At 45.9% G+C, this 20,114-nt stretch overlaps 1 protein-coding gene across 12 annotated transcripts in view; it reads left to right on the top strand.

Moving 5' to 3' along the window:
* The window catches only part of Cdc14b (cell division cycle 14B), a 77,081-nt gene extending 58,867 nt beyond the window's left edge, over positions 1-18,214 (top strand). For 5 of the 12 annotated variants that reach the window (XM_050144542.1, XM_050144538.1, XM_050144545.1 and 2 more), the window contains 4 exons: positions 21-180; positions 966-1,063; positions 9,195-9,311; positions 11,423-14,793. In XM_050144542.1, the coding sequence (XP_050000499.1) occupies positions 21-180; positions 966-1,063; positions 9,195-9,311; positions 11,423-11,459 (412 nt within the window). In that variant the 3' untranslated portion in view covers positions 11,460-14,793. Of the gene's footprint in view, positions 1-20; positions 181-965; positions 1,064-4,483; positions 4,631-9,194; positions 9,312-11,422; positions 14,794-16,735; positions 16,796-17,386 lie in introns of those variants that run through there. The other 7 variants (XM_050144540.1, XM_050144546.1, XM_050144550.1 and 4 more) reach the window with 5 other exon arrangements.
* Positions 18,215-20,114: the final 1,900 nt, after the last annotated feature.

Here is a 20,114-nt window from a genome sequence, read left to right as displayed (position 1 = left end):
TTGTTGTCTAAACACCCTAGGAAACAGTCAAGCCTCTGGCTGGAAGGCGACTATTACCGCCAGAAGTTGAGAGGGCAGGAGAATGGACCCCTCAGAGCAGCCTTCTCCAAACAACTCTCGGATATTGACGACATTTCGATAAGTGGGCTTGAGAATCAAGACAATCAAGAGCCAGAGCCGGTAATGGAACCGTCCCGGTCACGCTGTTGTTATTGCTGTAAATGCTGTTGAGATCCTTGTAGGGCATGGAGAAAACCATAGGTAAAGATAATAAGTGACCTCTCGGAGGGCTGCCACCACACAGTTGTGTTAAGATACAACCCTCTCTAGAAGTGTTTGACTGGAAAGAAAGTTGTGTGCTCGTAGAGTGTCTTACTTCCTAAACACAGATGGAAATGAGCTGTAGGGAGCCATCTTCAGATGGATCTGGTCACTCCCCCGCCCCAGCGTCCCATCCTCTTAGCCACTTTAGAGGTTCAAATGGAGAACTTTCAAAGAGCTGCAGTTTCAACAGGCAGCAGTACTAGGTTAAGGGTAATGAATGAATATCCAAACTGTTACAAGTTCTAGTACCAAAAGCCTATTATGTATCTTTACTATTTTACATATGAGGGCTTTGGGTCCAGTGACTCCAAAAGTCAGCTTTGATTGTCTTGAAATATATGGCTGATAGTTTGATTTTTGAAAACTCTTGTAGCATTCAGAAGAAACTTAAAGTATGTGTGTTTGCATGTGCGCATGAACACACACGCCTCTCTGAGTGTTCACCCATGCCTCTGAGTGTGTTTGTTATGAGCTTGCATGTTTCTGTGTGTGTACATGTGTGCATAAATGAATACATGCTGTGTGTGTGTGTGTGTGCATGCCTGTGTGTGTCTGGATAAGTAGCCACTTTGCCTCAGTAGGAACCTAAGTTAAGAACTCAGTGTTTTCCTTCTCTGTTGCTGTTGCTTTAATCCACACAGTATAGTGATGATGATGAAATCAGTGGAGTAACACAAGGAGACAAGCTTCGGGCCCTGAAAAGTCGGAGACAGTCCAAAGCCAACACTGTCCCCCTCACGTGAGTGGTTTTCCTTCACTGTGCTCATCCTCGTTTATGTTATGTAGGTTCCTAGTGGATGTTTTTCCTGCCTTCTTTTCTCCCTAGCTGTACACCTGTGATGCAGTGATCACACGTGTGATTTAAAATCTATAGGTGCTCACCTGGGAAGCGCTCATCTCTGGGTGCAATTGTAAGCCTTAGGAGCCATGATAGGTAAGAAAACGATATCAGCAAAGCTTTTGTCCAGAGACAGTCCGCTGTGACACCCTCAAGAGAGGAACCGCAGATGTCAAGACCAGGATAACAGAGTTGGCCATAGTTATTAAGATGACTACATGTCAGTCCTCAGTCTGCACACAGTAGGATGGAGTCAGTTGTCATGTGACGTCTTAAAATCATGCTCATCCCCAAATTATGTTCTTATAATTTTTTTTTTTTTGGTCTGGAAAATTAGTTTCAAATTGTCGACAGAGATTTAGTACAATAAGAAGTTTTATAGTGGGTGTCTATCCCCACGTGGACTTCTTAAGCACCGTGTTAATTTGGCTCCAACTACAGGGAATAAATTTGTGTACAAATACAGGAACTCAAACTATGTAGCCTCCTTGCAGCTCTCCACACACACAGCTGAGCTTTTGAGTCATGTGGGAGCTTACCTTATTAATGCAACTTCTAGTTGGAACTTTTGGGGTGGGATTCTTATTTCTTTTTTTTTTTAATTAATTTATTTATTATATATATACTTTTCCAGAGAGTGCGCCAGATCTCATTACAGATGGTTGTGAGCCACCATGTGGTTGCTGGGAATTGGACTCAGCCAGTGCTCTTACCTCTGAGCCATCTCTCCAGCCCTAGGATTCTTATTTCTAGCAAGCCTCCTTTCCTGCCCCTTACTCCTGGCCTGGTAGGTGGGTGGGGCACGATACCCTTTGAATTGCAAAGCCTAGGAAGCGAATGCTTCTGTAGGTTACACACACCTTTTGTGCTAAGACTGTCCATTGCCAGTTTAATTTTTAATAGATTGTTTTATTCCTTATTCAGAAGCCAGGTCAGAAGGTAGGGGATACAAATTCTGCTTGGTCAAAGGTTCTTGTTATCAGCTAGAGAGATGGCTCAGTTGCTTGAGAGTACTTGCTGCTCTTGCCGAGGCCCCAGGTTTGCCTCCCAGCACCCTGATCAAGCAGCACACAATCACCTGTAACTCCAGCTCCAGGGAGCCTCTCCTCTCTGCAGGTGCGCACACACACACACAAATAAAAAGATAAATCCTTTAAAAAAAAAAAACTGTTCTTGTTAAATAGAACTTTCAGGAAATGTTACCTTCTCCACTCTTTAGATCTCTTTCTTAGGGACGCTGAGATTATGTACTTCATAGCTTTGGGTGTATGGAGACTAAAATTTAAAGACCTTTGGAACTGGCAGAAGATGCCAGGTGTCCCTCCACTCAGCAGGGTATGAGACTGGGCTAGACGGATGCTGTTCTCAATGAATGAAAGCCACCAGAAGGGTCGGGATGAGCTCAGTGGGAGGGTGCTTGCAGGGGGCTGGGATTTAATCCTCTTCACTGCTGGAAAAGGAGGAGAGGGAAGGAAGAAAGGAGAGAGGGATTTAGGAAAGTCTGGGTGAAAAGACTGGCCTTCTCTGCCGGCATTTGTTTAGTTATACCCTTCCCCCACTGGGATTGAAAAGAACAAAAGAATGGTAGATGCCCAAGCTTTTACTGTAGCTGTGTTTAAAATAATGGAAAATTTTAATTAAAATAATGGTATTATTTAGGCTCAACTCACAGTGTAATTCATCGTGGTGGAAAAGTCAGGGCAGGAGACCTGGTCACATGTCATTTGATGCTTGTGTGTGCTCAGCCAACTTTCTCCTTCTGGGGATGGCACCACTTGAGGAGGGTTCCATCTCAGTTAATCTTAGATAACGTCTTGCCTCTTGGATGGATAATCTATATCCCGTCAGGTTGACAGTATTGACCACCAGATGGCCCGTCACTCGGTATGCCACTAACTTTCTGTGTTAGATCTCCAGGAAAGAGATCTGTGTTAGATCCGCACGGAGGCGGGGTTGCAGTTACGTCCTACGTGGTCATAAGGTTTCAGAAGCATACAATCACTTTAGAAAAACCACTTAAATCCAACAGTGCAAAAAAGACAAGTGAACATTTCAACAAAGAAAAGTACTCTTAAGCTTTGAGTTTTACCAGAGGAACAAATGAAGATCTCTAGTGCAGACACCCCGCTTGCATGCCGCTACCCACTGAGATAACATTGTAGTCAGTACTGTAAGTGAAAATAAGGTGGAGAACAATTGAGAAAGACCCTGGCATTGACCTCTGTCTTCCACATACATCCACACAGGCGTGTGCTCACATGTGAATACCTACAGCACACACACAAGAAACTGGGTATGTGGTGCACACTTGTAATCCTAGCACGTTAGCACTTGAAGGTAGCGGTAGGAAGATCAGAAGTTCAAGGTCACACTCAGCTACAGAGTAAAGTCAAGGCCAGCCTGGGCAATAGGACACTTTGTCTTAAGAAAGAAGGGAAAATTAGGAAAAAGGAAAATTAATATTAAATTTTGGGTGTGTATTAGTCACTTTTCCATTGCTATGATACACACCATAACTGAGGCAGCTTAGAGAAGGAAATGTGTGTTTGGGGTTTTTGTTCCAGGGGGTTGGAGTCCATCAGTATCACAGGGAAGCCACAGCATGCATGGTGGCAGGCCACCTGGGAATAAATAGCAAGAGGCTTTGAAACCTCAAAGCCCACTCCCAATAACATAGTTTCCCCCATCAAGGCCACACCTCCTACAGCTACCCAAACCATCTAACCAACTGCAGACTAAGCACTTAAACTCCCAAGGCTGTGAGGTCCGTCTTTTTCAAATCACCTCAGGTTGTGTAAAGAAAACAAGGAACCACGCATATCGTGGCCACAGTAGTGAAGTTGATGGTTTCTGGTCAGGTCTGCTTCTGTAATCCCTGCTGTCAAGACTGCAGATCACCTGGACTTCCAACTAAAACTCAGTTCCCTGTTCATAGCCACGCCTCCTGATCTTGTCAGCCGGCTGTGGGTTGTTTCTGCCTCCTTTTCTCCCGGTGCTCAGGTGTAGAGTTTTGTATGAGCATACTGTGTATTTGACTATGGTCAAATATGTGTTGTTAAGTCAGGATGGTGGGGTGGTTATCCAGCCAGACATGGAGTCTAACCATTTGTTCCTGTGTGCTAAACTAAAGTCAGCATTTTTGTCTCAACAGAAATTGGACCATCACCACCACCACCCTCCTTTCCCACCCCTTTGCCATCACAGTTGCTGCTTTGGGACTTTTAGGGTATCTCAAAGCCACAGGCAGCTCTGTGTTTTATTTCAGGATTTGTTTTGGCTTCCCAATGTGAACATCTGTTCTTTCCCCTTCGCCCTTTCCAGATGTCCCCTAGCTGTGCTGACCTCTGCACTGTGTAGTGTTGCCATCTGGTGGATTGTGTGTGACTACATCCTTCCCACCCTGCTGTTCTGTCTTGATGGCTTCAGAACACAGTAGCCATCCGGACCCTTTGACAGATAGTTTGCTGTGTAAGTTTCTTGTTCCCGTTTCTCTCCTGCCTTCCCCTGTTGTCCAGCGTGGTTTTCAAGGTGCATGTGTTTCTCCTTCTGGCTCTCCTGGCTGTTTTGGTTTGCTTATTTTCCAGGGGTCTCTTTCTGAATCTTTTCCATGAATTGCATGGTGGTAGCAGCAGGGGGTGGGGCGGGGCCTCAATGATCCTTTGAAGCCAAGAATGTTGAAAAATGACACCCACTTTTGAAAGTTGTGCTAGTTATTTATATAAGTGGACTTTGGAATAGTTCTCTTTCCTGTAGAAATGTTTGGGTAGTTGGCCTGATTTGTGTGATCTCCTTTCTACCAGGGTCTGCATACTCCTCTCGTGTTCTGTACCTTGAGTGTGTCTCCAGTCAGAAGGGTTTTATCTCCATTCTTATTTTAGCAAAGATTGGGTTTGTAGCATGGAGGGCTAGCGAGGACTGTAGCGTGATTTCTGCCCATGGAGCATCTCTCTTCAGGTCCCCTGTCTTTGGTGGTAGAGCACACACGGTCATGTTGCATCCTCCTCTGTGTTGAGTGAGACTAGGAGACAGAGCTGGCTGTCTCCTTCCTGCTCAGGTTTCCACCTTACCGTCTCTAGACTCTGCCTTCTTCCTTTCTCAAGCGTAGCTAGACTGTCTTTATTAGATTATGTACCCAGGTTTGTAGTCTCTTGAGATCTGTCATCTTCTTTTCAGCAGAGTGTTGCAAAAAACACCCATGTGGAGCACTACAGTTGAGACCCACAGAGGGAGACTTTGTCCCACAGCAACAACACCCCAAATCTGTCTGTTTTCCGTAACCTTTCTTCTGTTCATTCGAAAAATGACTCTTCTTGTCCCAGATTGGACTTAGAAATTACCAAAGCATTTGGAATTCCTTTCTAGGATCTCTTCCAAAGTAAAAGTGCATTGCAACCAACCCTGGTCCTTTGTGGTTCTGTTGAGTGTTTTCATATGACTGAGAAAAATAAAAAATTAATCAGAGCCAATTCTTGAAGATTAAAGAAAACCTACTGAACACATTTTTATTTATGGCATTTTCTTGAATATCTTAGGTGAATTTATAGTCTTACATTCACACTCAGGTTTCTATAGAATTAAAAAAAAAATTTTTTTTTTTGCCTCTTCTGTCAACTGAAGAGCGGTGTTGCCTTTTATAGTTCCTCTCAGACCATTCCAAGTGGCCAGGATGTTCTGAGTGGGTGGAGTTGCTGCTAATAATATTTGTCTTCAGGCTCAAATGTCTTCAACTTAAGTGTTTGCTTCTGCTGGGGATTTCCTCCTCGGCGTTCTCTGCCAGACAGTTAGGTCTGTGAGGTCCGTCTTTTTCAAATCACCACACTTCAGGACCTAAGCAGGGCATTCCATTTAGCCTGCCTACTGATTTGAACTTACAAAAGCAAAAGCCTTTCCGTAGCTGATCTTCATAGCCATCTGTGTGATCTTTGTAGCCACTAGTTCCTGGTCACTTTCTTCCAAAGAGGCTTCATTTGTGGGTGATGGTCTGTTGCTGTGAGCTGGTAAGAGAGCCTTGCCTAGCAACCGTTAAGACTCCATTAGCTGGTTGTGTGGAACCTAATCCAGAAAGCATTTAGTGTTCTATGTCTAGTGCATGCATGGGGGGCGGTGTTGCTAGAGAAGGTTGGAGGGTTTTGTGGGGCATCATACAAAAAAACTCTGTGGCAGTCAGTGGTCCCTTAGAAAGCCGGCCAGGCGTTTGGAGGCTCAGAGAACACACTGGTCAAGCATTTGGTTTTGGTTTTTTGTTTGTTTGTTTGTTATATTATAAACTTTGGTATGGCTCATCATTTGCTTTTTGTTTTTATTTTTTAAACTTTGCTGTGTCTCTCACATGGTCACTGTCTGAGATCTGGAGCAGCTGAGGCTCCATAGACACCACAGAGAGGGCACTGGTCTATGGTTTGGGCACAAGTTGAGGAAGACCAATGCAAATTTTATTGGGAAAAAGGGGAGAAAAATGTATATTCTGCATATTGCTTGGGAAAAGCCAGGTGAGGAGAGCAGGTGGCAGAGGGAAACACCTGAGTTTGGCTTTCCTTGCCCTGTCTGAGTTCACGTTAGCCTCTCGCTGGTAATATGTCAGCGTGGTTCTGGAGCTTCCCACTGTACTGATGTGCTCACTGCTCACTCGGGTCAGATAACCTGAGGCTTCTCTGGTGTGGTTAATACATACTGAATTTCCTTCTGAGCGTCAAAATTCCACAGAAATTAGTAACTGCTAATATCACTTTCACATTCATTTATACTGTTTTATAGAAAAATTAATGCTCTAAAAATTTATTTTCAGTCAGCCTAAGAAATAATTATTGACTGAGTTGCAATTCTTTGTTTGCTTTTTGTTTTTTGAGACAGAGTTTCTCTGGGTAGTCCTGGAGCTTGCTCTGTAGACCAGGCTGGCCTTGAACTCACTGAGATCCACCTGCCTCTGCCTCCCAAGTGCTGGGACTAAAGGGGTGCACCACCAGTGCCCAGCCTTTTTGGGGGATGCGGGTGGGATGGGGGGGGGTTGTAGTTCTTCATGTTGTATAGCAGTTAAACTTTCAGTTTCAGTTTTAAGAAACCAGGAGCATATTTCCTGAGCAGGTGGTGCACTGGTTTTTTGGTTTTTTTTTTTTTTTTTTTTTTTTTTGTGCTAATGATCTTACAGTACGGTAGTTACCCTCGCTTTTGACCTCAAATGATTTGAAATAGAGGAGTGACATTTCAGAAAAATCCAGTCTCATCTTTCTCTTTTGTCAAGAAGCCATAGAGGAGAATCAACTATACACACTGCCCAGAAACCTGGAAAAATCAAACCAAACCTGGTGGATTTGGTTGCCTTTATGCAAATTCTAGATTCATATCCTTAAGAGAAATAAATAAATATTTCCTTCTCGATTTGTATTAGCAGAAAGAAATTTTAGCAGTTGGATGGGAGAAGTAGTATCACTATTCTGTATAGCCCAGTATGGGTAACTGGTTGACAACTGACAGAATTTCTTAAGGCGAGGGGCCTTGAAGGTTTCCATCGCTAGGGGTGATGGATGAGGCCGGGCTGAGTCAGCTCCTCCATCTTACTGTTATACACATACTGAAGTGAGTCCTCGTGCCCAATAAATATGCGGGATTATGATGTGCATCCTCAATTGTTACGTCATTCCTTAAAAAGAACTTTCACTAAATCCTGTTTTGGGTATCTGGGCTCATGATGGTTCCTTCCTGAGTCACATTTGTGCGTGCACCTACTGTTTCTACTTAGAGTATTTCAGGTCAGTTGTGTGACACGGGCAGATTCAGCCAGGGCCTCCATTGCCTGTGAAGTTGCAGGGCTTTCGGAACAACAGTGGGTTGACAGGCTCCGCTTGTTCTCACTCTATTGTGAGCCAAGCAGTGAGGCGTTTGGGTGCCGTTACTGTGAGCAGTCCACCATCATCAGAACTTCGGAACGTGTGCTTCATTAGGAGGACCAGTTGTTATCAATCATCCTGGCCATGACAGGCTTGTGAAGCAGACTCCTCCAGAGCTGAAAGGACTTATTTTTACTCCCTGGAGCTGGTCTCTTGCAGATTGTTATTGGCTCTCCCAACTGTAGTTTGACGTAAAAGGAGGGAGCCCACTCTACCCCCAGACACGGTTTCTCTGTGTAGCCCTGGCTGTCCTGGAACTCGCTTTGTAGACCAGACTGGCCTCTAACTCACTGAGATCCACCTGCCTCTGCCTCCTAAGCTGTGATTAAAGGCATCTCCACCACTGCCCGGCTAAGGAGGAAACTTTAAAGTCAGTGTTTTCTCCTTCCTCTAGCAAACGCTGATGGAGATAAATGTGCATGTAGTTCTGAAGCAGACTGGCCTGCCAACATCTTTTGGTGTTTTCTGCTATTTTCTCCTCTGACCGTTTAATAAGAATCACTTATGGGGAGCATGCTTTGTGTGTGACCTGTTCTGTTTTGTGATTTTTTTTTTCCTCCTGAGCAGTCTTCTGTCATAGAAAGGCTTTTAGGTTTTAACTAAGACAAGTTTCACAGCATTTAAGTGATTGATTAACTGAACATTTAGTACATCGTTACGATACAGACAAAACAAATTTTGTTTGAACGTTATTTATATATAACGCATATAAAATTATTTGTTGTTTATTATATCTGCTTTCTGCTCTGATCAGTGAATATTATGTAGCTGTTTTGCTACGTTTATATTTAGACATTTTGAAATACGGGATTTATGACTTTGTGACTGAAATCTGAGAATGTTTTGATAGGTTTGACTAATAGATTTCTCTGGTTTGTGAATTACATAAAATGCCAGGTCATCCATTTTCAGAAGCAAAGTATTCTGGTTATCTTCGAATAACCTTCAAAGAGAAACGAGATGCTTGGTGTAATAATGTGCTTCAGGGGTTTTTTTTTGTGTGTGTGTAAGTGGAAAATGTTGATTGCACAAAATTCTTCAATTTGCAAAACAAATAATTATATCAAAGTGCAAAATTGTCTTTCTCTGTCAACTATTTAAAAGTTGTTTTAGTGACTGTAATCTTACCTTTTTCCAACTGTTTTCAGAGTAATTCTTCAGCCCAGTGTTCAGAGCTGTAAAACCCCTGAACCTAACCTTTCTGGCAGTGCAGGCATTACTAAACGAACCACCAGATCTGCTTCGGGGAAAAGCAGTCTAAAAAGGTGAGAAAAGAGTCCTGCTCTGGAGGGCCCGTTTGTCTCCAGTTTACTCTCTTGGCCCCAGCTTCTGGGGCGGACATGAAGATAGGAAGGTGGAGTTTCTGTGATGAGAACGGAGGCTTCTGTGTTACTGGCTGTCCAGAGGAATTCCTCATGTTGCAAGTGCGGTCTCTGGCATGACATGGGGAAGCTGAGGGCGTTGCCCCAGAACTCTTCCAGGGTGCTGCGCCCGTCTTGGAGGAAGCCCCTTCATGTCTGTCAGGTCCAGCTCAGTGAGTCATGGCAGAGCAATCTCTGGCCACAGCTCTCTCTCCAAGACCTGTCGTGGCTGCTTCCTCTTCTGTCTCCTCAGTTGTTACTCCTTTCATTTATGCTAGGCTTTGTTGAGAAAGTTTTCCACTGTCTCTGGATGTTTGTTATAAACCAGAGGCGCACGTGTAATTTTTAAGCTGTCCTGAGACCCAGCCTCTGATGAGGGACAAGACCACAGGGTCGCTGTTTCCCCGCCCATAGGTAGACAGCAGGAGCTTGGGCGCCATCTGCTGGAGGTGGTGCCGCTTCACTTTGAAATGGGTAGCTCTGAAGTTAACCTGGGCCAGACTCTGCATTCTCCTCGCGCGCCTCTTTTACAGTCTTGTCCTTTCATGGGAAGTCTTCATCCTCATCACTTACATCGGTGTAAGTTTACCCTCATGTTGTGTGTCCATCTGGACCGAAACCACGTCCAGACGGCGTGGAGCATGCAGACTGTGTGGGATAGAGAGGTTTGGTTCCTGCGCTGGTGCCCTGCATGGCTCCTGCTCATTTGTCAGGTTCAGAAGGAAGTTTGTAGTCTCCACACTTTACACCCCCTACCTCCTCTCAGGAGTGTAAATCCATTACCATGCTGCCTTTCTGTGTTTCCACCTCCAGGTGGACGACATCGCCCCATCGCTGCACTTCCTTTTTCATTATTTCACCCCATTTTCCTAAGTCTGTCTTGTCCAAGTGACCTTTCAGGTTGCATCTTTGGGAACCATCACTCTTCTGCCACCAAACCGTCCTAACGCCTGTGGCTCGGGGTAACTTGTACCTTGTCATCTGTTACGTGGTGTGGTGTGGTGCTTGGGGTCCTTCATTACTCATCCAAACCGTAAATCAGTGTGTCTGTGACCATCTCACCTGAGATGGACTTTTCAAGTCCTTGCTGTGAAATCCATGGCCATCTTTCCTGTCTTTGCATCACGACTCTCACGGTCTAGGCCCCTGGGTCCTATTCCATTGCTCTGGGATTTCATCCTTCATCCACCATCATCTCCAGGAGTCCCGGGATGTTGTCTCTCTATTTTTAAGTGCTGGCATTTGGAATTCTAGTTATATTTCCGTTTGATTGGACCTGCCAGTTGTCTTTGTACTCAGTACTCTTAGCTCATGTCTGTAAAAACTACACACCAAATTCAGATGTGTCTTCTGTTAGCCAAGTGAGGGTCACCCCCCAATCAGAAGCAGTTTTATGGGTGACTTTGTCTTTTCTTTTTCTCGCTCCTCCTTTTTCTCTGAAAATTGCCAGTGGGTTTGAAACATAACATTGTGGGAGGAAGGAAGAGAGGAAGGGTGAGTCAGGTTGATTTCTGGTGAGTCCAGATCTCCTTACAGACAGGCCAAGCACTCTGAGAAGGTGGGGCTGCCAAAACTAGAAACTGCTTGAGGCGCTGGAGCTTTTCCTGTGACCACATTCTGGCCTTGGAACCACCCAGTAACCCCCCTCTCTCTCTCTTTCCGTTCTTCCCTCTTCCCCCACAGCCTGGCTCCTTGGAGGGAGAGGAGGAACGCTTTGCGACCAATGCCCGTGCTGGCGTTATGGTACCTTGCCTTGCTCTGCTGCCTGCGCCTGCTTGTGTTTGTTTATTTTGTTTGTTTCTATTGCCTTTTTTTTTAAAATGAAATTTGAACTTTCCTCTGCCCTGCCTTCCTCTCGTGTCTGTCTTCATGGTTGGTGGTGTCAGATGAACCACACCACGTATGCGCTTCTCCGCATGTCCCTGCTTGTCTCGTGTTGCTGCCCTTGTCTTCGGAAACTCCCTCTGGGACACTTGAAAATCTTCATGGTAAATCTTTTTCTTTTTTCTCCTCAGTCCAGCCGTTTCAAGGACTAAGACAGTCTTGCGTTAAAAAATCGCTGACCAGACTCCAGGGAAGACTAGGAACAGAAAACCCCAACAGGATTTAGCCAATCGCTCTGAAAACAAAACAGACACTGCAAAGGCCTTAGTTTCTCTCCACATAAGAAGTTCATTCAATGAAGAAAATATCACCGGCCTCTCAGCCACACACTGACTAAGGGCGTGGCTGAACATTTGACGGCCCGACTCCCACTTTGTAATCTCAAGTTGGATGAAAGCTGCTATCGAAAGTTTAGTCTCAGGTGTCAATCCCCGGCCCTCAGCCACCAGAGAGCTGTCTGGTGAGCGTGGTACATGTGTGTTCCTGTGATGGCAATCGTGTTTGCTGCTGGCCTTCAGAAGGATCTGATGAAGGTCTCTTGGGTATTTATTTTTTGTTCAGCCTGTGATCGCAGTCTTGCGATTAAAGATGAAAGAAGACTAGCATCTCTCCAGTGGTACCCTCCGTCTAAGACAGGATTTGGTACAATGTTTCACTTTGCTCCTGTTAAACCTGTCGTGATGTTCACTGTGTGAAGTACCCAAGCTGCTTGTCTTTCACCAAAGAGTGCTTTAATAACAATCTGTGAAAACTACATTTAAACACTTACATGTTGCTGTGGTTACCAAAACATGCTAAAGAATGTTGATAGAGTGTTTGGACCTTTTCTCGGTTGAAAGGTTATGTAAGTCCTTCCTTGTGTCCTTTAGGATGAAGACTTCAGGGCTGGGCGTTAGATCGCTCAGTCACACGTCAGAATTGTGTTTCCTCCAGTATTTAGAACCAACCAGCAGTGCTGGTGTTTGGTGGCTTTAAAGACACAATTGTTCACCCTCTGTAGAGTCTTTTCTCTGTGCTGCTGTGGAGTTTTGTTATTTGTGTCATTCACAGTTTGATTTTAGCGGCAATTGCTTGCTTCTGGAGTTAGGCTGTTTGTGTAAGAGAACTCACTGTTGCCTTTGGTTAGGGAATACGACTAGAAACTGTAGCGTGCCTTCTCTCTTCACCCCTGCTGGAAGTCAACAGCACCTGTGCCATGAAGCAATTGCAAAAGCCAGAATTTATCTGTTGCCCAAAAGAAAAAGACAGAGCCAATCGTTAGAGAATGCTTTAGAGTTGTCCTGGTTACCTCCACAGCAGAGGAATGGTTTTTATTGACTCTTCCCAGTTTGGAGACTGGAGAAATGCAGTATTGAAAGCCATTGAGAGCCAATGCCTTCCTAAGACAGACGAATGTCAGGCGAGCAGGCGACCCCACTTGAACAGTTACCCGTCTTGTAGATGGAATGAATAAGTTAAAGTCTGGTAAATTAAAGAAAGAAAGAAAGAAAGAAAGAAAGAAAGAAAGAAAGAAAGAAAGAAAGAAAGAAAGAAAGAAAGAAAGAAAGAAAGAAAGAAGAAAGAAAGAAAGAAAGAAAGAAAGAAAAAAGAAAGAAGAAAGAAAGAGAAGAAAGAAAAGAAAGAAAGGGAAAGACATAGGGTCCCCCGTTTCAGTGTTTCTATCCTCTGGCACTGGCTGACGTTGAGTTGGGGGCCTAGGGATATCAATGTAGAATCCACACGAAGAGCCCCTCCCCAGTCAGCTTTTAAACACCAGAGAAAGGCAGTTAAGGTCTAGGTAGGAGGACGTTTCGTTTACTTGTAATGCTCAATCAAACTGCACCTGAGTCTAAAATAGCAACCTCGCAGGGTGGTTCTCCCTCCCCTGAGCAAGCCAGGCCAAGTACTCCAGACCTTACTTCCTTGTGAACCAAGCTGGATTTGCCCTGTGTATCAGAATGGATGAACAGGGCCCACCCACCGTGACTCATGATGATTGAGTCTGGGAATAAAACCACTTGGGCGTCCGTGATAATAACCACAGTGCTTTTTAGAAATTGCCCCTTTGTTTTCAGCTCCTATTGCTACCGCTGTGGCATGGCTTTTGCTAAAATTTCCTCTCTTGCTGGTTGCTTAGGAAACGTGAGTTGGTAAACCTACTTCGTTCAGATGCTGTGGTGATAATTCTAGGGATGGACAGTCACCAGCACCGACTGGTGGCATCTAGGACCCAGGAGGTCTGGGTCTGACTAATGGAAAATCCTTCCTGCTTTAAATTAGTGGGCAGAAGACCCTGTTGCTGCAGAGCATAAATCAGTGGCTGTTGGGTGGAGGGGCCCCTTAGCTTCAGATGGCTTTGAAAGTCATCAAGTCCTTCTCCAGCAGAATTAGAACTGGGAAGTGTGCATATAGGTGAAGGGGAACTCAGAGCCTCCAGAGTTCCAGGGAGGAATCTCTGCAAAGCCGGGCTTCAGGACTTACAGATAGATGAATACAGTTACGAGGCCCAGCTAGAACTCTGTTGCCAAGAGGCAGGAAGGATGGGCCCTGAACAGTGGTAGCCGTATTGGTCAAACATGGCCACATGATGCTCTTCCTCAGAACTTTACAGCTTTAACTTGATCCCCCAAACGTAGCCCCTACCCATTGTCCTGCCCCATGCCCTCCCGCCTCTCCCCCACGGGTGGCTTCTACCTCTTGGCTTGGGCCCCGACAGGTCATAGAGGCTTTCTCAAGTGTTCTCATGAGGCTCTTGGAGCGTTTTCGGGTCTAACAGACCTTTCCAGCTATCTGGGTAACTTTGTGCCTGGAACGCTTAGGCCTCCGTTACCTTGAATCGCTGTTATTTGGTGTGTGTCCTAGAAGTAACAGCTGCTTTCTGCATATATTTTCTGAAAGTTCTTACCGGAGTTTAGAAAGCAGTTAGTCAGAAACCTTAAAAATCTATTTTCTTTAAGATTTCTCCTCCACGGACATGTCCTAGTGAGGTCAGCGACCGCTCTTGCATTTCTCCTTAAATCTGAGTGTTTCCCATGCCACTGGGTGGAAATAATACTACAGATGTGTTTGTTTTTTAAAAGACTTGCCCATCCTGTATAAGAAATTACCTCCTTATGACCCAGTAGAACTCACTGTGGATGGATGTGTCCGTCAGATTAGAGAACCACAGTTTTGCATTCATCATTTGAAGACTATTGTACGCTCGTGTGCAGGTGATTAAGTGAAGTTTTAAAGTGTAACTGATGAATCAGTATTTGATCAATCGTTGTCTTGATATTTTATTAAATTGTATATTTCTAATCATATTTTTTAAAGCTGAGAGAAATGGTTGGATGTTTATTCTCCTGAAGGTATTTTTAAGACAAAGCTTCACCGTAGCCTGTAAACTTGGCACATACATGTAGTTTTTGATACTTCTTGTTGCATTTGAAAATCTTGTGTATTGTAAAATGGTTTTATACAAAATACTAAATGGTAGAAATTGTATAATTTACAATCATATAATTAAAAATATTAAACAGTTTTTTGACTTACTGCGTCCACTTACTGAGCAAAATCAGTAGATAGTAATTTAAATATAAAATGGATTTGATTTTGTTTTTCTCAAGACAGGTTTCTCTGTAGTTTTTGGAGCCTGGCCTGGAACTCACTCTGTAGACCCGGCTGACCTCGAACTCACAGAGATCTGCCTGCCTCTGCTTCCCAAGTGCTGTGATTTAATTTTTAGCTTGCAAGGGACATCAAAACAAAATACTACAGACTGTGTGGGACAAGTAAAGAAAAATATATTCCCTTAGTGCCGGAAGCACGAATCTCGAGATCAAGATGTCAGCAGGGTGGGTTTCTTTTGAGGTTGCTGTTCTTGGCTTACTGATGGACCCTTCTCACTGGACGTCCTCTCTGTCTGCCCATCCCTGGAGTGTCTTATGAGGTTACCAGTGAGAATGGATTAGGGCCATGGTAGTGGCTTGCCTTCACTTTAAAGTCCTGCTTCTAGATGTAGCCAGTTGTAAGGTACAGAGGGGTTAGGGCTTCAGGACTCACCAGTGAGGGAGGGTGCCTGCTATAAAATCATTCCACACTGGACAACCTGGAGGATAAGAGTCAGGAACAGTAGGCATGGGGCCTGTAGATCCTGGATCATAGCATGCAGCCTGGCTGCATAGCTGGCAAAGCCCTTTATGTCTCAGCTCCCTGGGTTATCTGCTTCTTGTGTGACCCGGAGCCACACAGTCTGTAGTCTCATCTCCACACTGACATTCCTTCGCTAGTGAACCAAATGAAACAGTTCATGCAGAGTGTTCCCCACAACTGGAACACAGGTTTGCGGAGGTTATTTTGTACCTTTTAGCACAAGTGAATATCTGATAATGTAGCCTGATTTTAGATTTATAGCTCCCATGTTTCTGGTATCTTTGGTATATAACCTCATGCATCGGAATGGGGTCAGGTCACATTATCTTTGCCGGCAAGTCTCTGGAGTGGCTTCTTCAGAGCCCTGGCGAAGGGAAAGCTAAGCAAAAGGGCTACCAAGATGGCCCAACTAGAGGCCACAGAAAGGTGGAAGGAAAGAACTCGACACAACTCTCCCTCAGCTCTCTACAGGGTGCACACGCTCCCATCCCCAACACACACACAAACATTTCCTTTTAAAGAAGCAAAGCCAGTTTTCAGGCCTATGTTGGTAGGAGCAGGAGAGCCCAGATTGGTTGTGTATAAAACTGGCCTCTGACCGACCACTAACTATCAACTGGGACTGAGACAATAGATCTGTTTCTACTTCTATAAGATGGGGATGATAGGGGGCTGGAGAGATGGCTCAGTGATTAAGAGCATTGCCTGCTCTTCCAAAGTTCCTGAGTTCAATTCCCGGCAACCACATGGTGGCTCACAACCATCTGTAATGAGGTCTGGTGCCCTCTTCTGGCCTGCAGACATACACACAGACAGAATATTGTATACATAATAAAATAAATAAATAAATATAAAGAAAAGATGGGGATGATAATATTCCTGCTGGATTATATGAGTTAATACCATGAGCCACTCAGGGCAAGTGCTTGGTATGTACTAATCTGTATTTTCAATTAAAAAATATGAAAATATTGCTATAATGCTTTTCAAATGGATGGTGACAGCTCCCGTTGGTAGCTGTTGAGGCATGGATGAGCTGGTTAGTCAGATAGCAGGATATTGACCCCCCGCCCTGCACTGAGGTCATGGATGGGGTCTCTTTTATCCAGATTTGAAGTGTTCTGTTGTTGGTGACTGGCACAGTATAACCCTGTTTCTATCATGTTTGTTGTGGGAGGAAAAAGGACCCTTCTGGGCAATCTGTACAGTCTCTTCCCTGGCTCCCTTTTTGAGGGACTGGCTCATGTGTGTGGGAGTCCTTAGGTGCTTCCCTGTACCACGCCAGCAGCCCTGCCTCATTTCTAACGGAGTCGCATCTCTTTGTCAGCCAGTCTGCATGGCCTTGACGAGCTCATGGATGACCAGTGTTCTATGCAAACGGAATTGGCCAGGTAAGGAGGCACTTGGCCCGGAGGACCGGATCTCATAGGGCTGCTCACCAGTGTTCACAGAACAGCACAGTTTTAAACAGAGCCTCTGGGTGGGAGAAGGCGGGGGAGGAGGTACAGGCTGGGTGGGTGCTGCCTTACTGGGAGCGAGCTTACGGAACAAATCTCTTCAGAGAGGACAGTTCTCCCTTGTGTAGGACTCTAGATGATGCCTGGTGTCTGGCAGTCCCACCCACACCTCAGTGCCAGCCAGACTCCCAACCATTGGACAGCCCCCGTCCCCTCCTCTCCCATTTCTGCCAACGTCAGGGGATTCTGCTGCCCTGCCCCCAGAATGACTAAGTGCGTATAGAGCTTTTGTTGGCAGCGTCAAAGCTGCCGCCCAAGTACTGGATCCTGCTGAAAAAGGGGTTCCTTGCCCTTTCTGCTCTGGTCCAAGACCAATGGGAAGGGAAAAGACATCACTTAGAGACAGTGGAAAAGTGGAGCTTCTGAGGCCCAAATTCTAGGGTGAGCTTGGGGTTGTCTAGTCAGCTGTTTTCCTGCCTGATCCTAGGTGTCTTCACAGTAACCTGTATCTGTTTTCCCTTGGAGATGGGGGAGGTCTTCTGTGGTCTGACCGGACGACACAGGAAACACCTCAGGCAGGCCTGGGATTGGCAGCAAGTCCTCCGGCATTGTGGATTGGCAGGACAGACCTGGGAGGGGAGCTAGCGGCGGCCATGGTGTACTTACCCGGAGGGACATTCTGCAAGGGTCTCATTGGTCATGCTTTGCCATGAGCACAATGGCTGACCCTGGACTGAGGGTAAGAACAGGTTTGAGAACAGCTTAACCATCTCCTCCTTTTCCAGTGATAGCTGGCTGTCTCGGGCTGTAACCTTTCTAGACCGGCTTTTGATATGGCTCAGAGTCCGCAGGGCCTAACCCTCCGAGATCCCTCCTGACTACGGTGCTGCGCTCCTCACCGCGAATCTTGTATAATGTAAGCCTATTTTCTCAGGCTCGTGCCTCAGCCACCCCGCAAACGTGTCTGCCTCGTTCTTCCAGTATTGCCACTGGGTGTCATGTCGGCTCTGTTGGTGGGTGAGGAGGGAGCCCACTTAAGCCCAGTGGGGCTGTTACCACTTGAGCCCTCTCAGGTCAATGCCTCCCGTGGGCAAAAGACCCTCAACTTCTCCAGCAGCATGGCTGGTTCCACGGGTGCACAGCATGCTGGGGAGAACGACCTGCTTGCCTGTTACCTCAAGGCCTTATGGGATGCTCAGAGAACATCCTCAACAGTGGTCACGCCGGTCACGGTTCACTCACCTCATAGGCCTCCTGGTATTATTTCTTCCCTTTCTGCCCTTCCAAAAGCCAGTCTGTATTCCTGAGCACTTGGGACTTTATTAAATAAAGAGCCTCCTGTTGCTGTCCCATGAGGCCGTCAGCTAGTGTCTCCATGGGCCACAAGTACAGTTCTGGGGTTCATCAGGAATGAGCACACAGGTGCCCTTGGTGCTTTAGTATTTGACAACTCAGGACTGCCTCTCTGTTCTGTGTCTCCAGCTACAGTTGGCCATCTGCAACTGGGCATTCTTATGAAGAGTGCTTTAAAGGCTTCTGTGGCTCTGCCCTGTTGATTGACCTGCCAGGCCCACAGGTGGTTCTCTGGTTTGTAAACACCTGTTTTGATTAGGGACATTCCTATTACCAAGCCTTGTAGCCTGAGCAAAAGTTCTGGAGCAGAGATGGATGGGGTTGAGGCAGCAGGAGCCACTAGGGCCTTAAGCCTGAGCTCTCCCTTGGTTCCTAGTCTACCCCAGTACCTCTCTGGTGGTGGTCCTTGGGGTGGCTAAAACAAAAGCGTGCCACAAATACTCCAGGATTCCTATGTCCCACTGAGGTACACATGATCCTTTGTGTTCCAGTTACAGTGCCTAGAAAGAACACTGGGCTCGGGGAATGGGGCCTTTGTCTGCCTTGGGCTCTTCCAGTGGTGGGGACACCGGTGCTGTGGGTGGTCTGAGTTGTATTGTTTCCTTTTAATAGTAATTCTGGTGGGTCAGGATATGGTGCCTAAAGGGAGAAATGATGTTAGCACAGACTCTGAGGAAAAGTGTCTTGGTGTGGACTTTAGTCATCAAGAGTTCTGTTTAAGGACGGTTTCATCTATTTAAGGAAAGTTTCAGGTGAACCCGTTTTTTGTTTTTTTTTTCTTAATCCTTTCCTGTACCATATAAACATAGGTGACTACAGGACAGTGCCCAGCCAATTCAGTGCTCAGGGTCCACTCGGAGTTGTCCCTTGGGTTGTACCTAGGGCCACAGTGGGAGTAGACTGGACCCTGGGAAATTGATTCTCACAGGGATGGTGGGAGGTAGCAGTAGCAGGAGGAAATATGAGCGGACCTTGCCTCTCCTTGTAGTACTGCATGGTAAGCCTGCAGTGGGCAGTTCACAAAAGTGTGGTCAGTTTTCCCACCTTGGGACAGCTGGCTCTTCAGCCTTGCCTGCACATGAGGAACTAAGGCTGACAAGACAGTGTGTGCCTGACCTGCCTGGAAACAGCAAAGACATTTGCAGAACAGCCTGGCCAAGAGTGCAGACCTGCGGAGGCCCTTGCAGCAGACATCCCTAGCGCAGCAGCAGCTTCTGGTTCCCAAACGCCTTAAGTTGTCACTCATCCAGAGATGGGAAATGACGTGTTGGCACGGCTCATGCCCCAGCAAGGCAAGCAGAATTCCTTTGCCCGGCTATGTTCTACAGCCCTGAAGTCTGAAACCACTTGGTTCAGAAGTCACACACACACAGGCCACCCTGGACTGGTCTCCCACTTCTAAGAGACAAGGTTTCTCTGGTATGACTAATCTGCCTGGGTTTTAAGTTATCGGTCAGAATCATTGGTTGAGAATGCCCACCTCATGACATGTTTCCCCCAGCCCCTTAAAGGAGCCTGGCAGGCACCTTTGAGCCTGGGTCCTACTTTGTGTATACATCCATGCAGAATGATCTTGCTGATGGCTTTCTCTGCCCTTGACTTGTATTCTGCCATCTTCTCTGGAATACCCAGGCTGTGACCCAAGGTACAAGCAATAATTAAATCAACTCACCCCATCAGATCAGCAAGGTGACTCGAGGCAGCATTGCTTCAAGCTTTCCCAGTGTCATTCACAACTCAGATGGGAATGTTCTTAACAGGAAGCCTTGCTCTGCTGACCTTCAGAGCCAAGGGAGGCAGAATGACGTCGTGGGGCAGCCCTTACAGCCATCCCATAGTACTCACAAGCAGTGTGCCAGCCCCAGGGAAAATGAATAAGACAGTCAGTTCATATATCTTT

This window comes from Alexandromys fortis, unplaced genomic scaffold, assembly GCF_014885135.2.
Source record: "Alexandromys fortis isolate MF-2015 unplaced genomic scaffold, M_Fortis_MF-2015_v1.1 scaffold_1, whole genome shotgun sequence".
NCBI classification, from domain to species: domain Eukaryota; kingdom Metazoa; phylum Chordata; class Mammalia; order Rodentia; family Cricetidae; genus Alexandromys; species Alexandromys fortis.
Note: the sequence above shows the minus strand (reverse complement) of the source record. Positions and strands in the feature narration are given on the sequence as shown.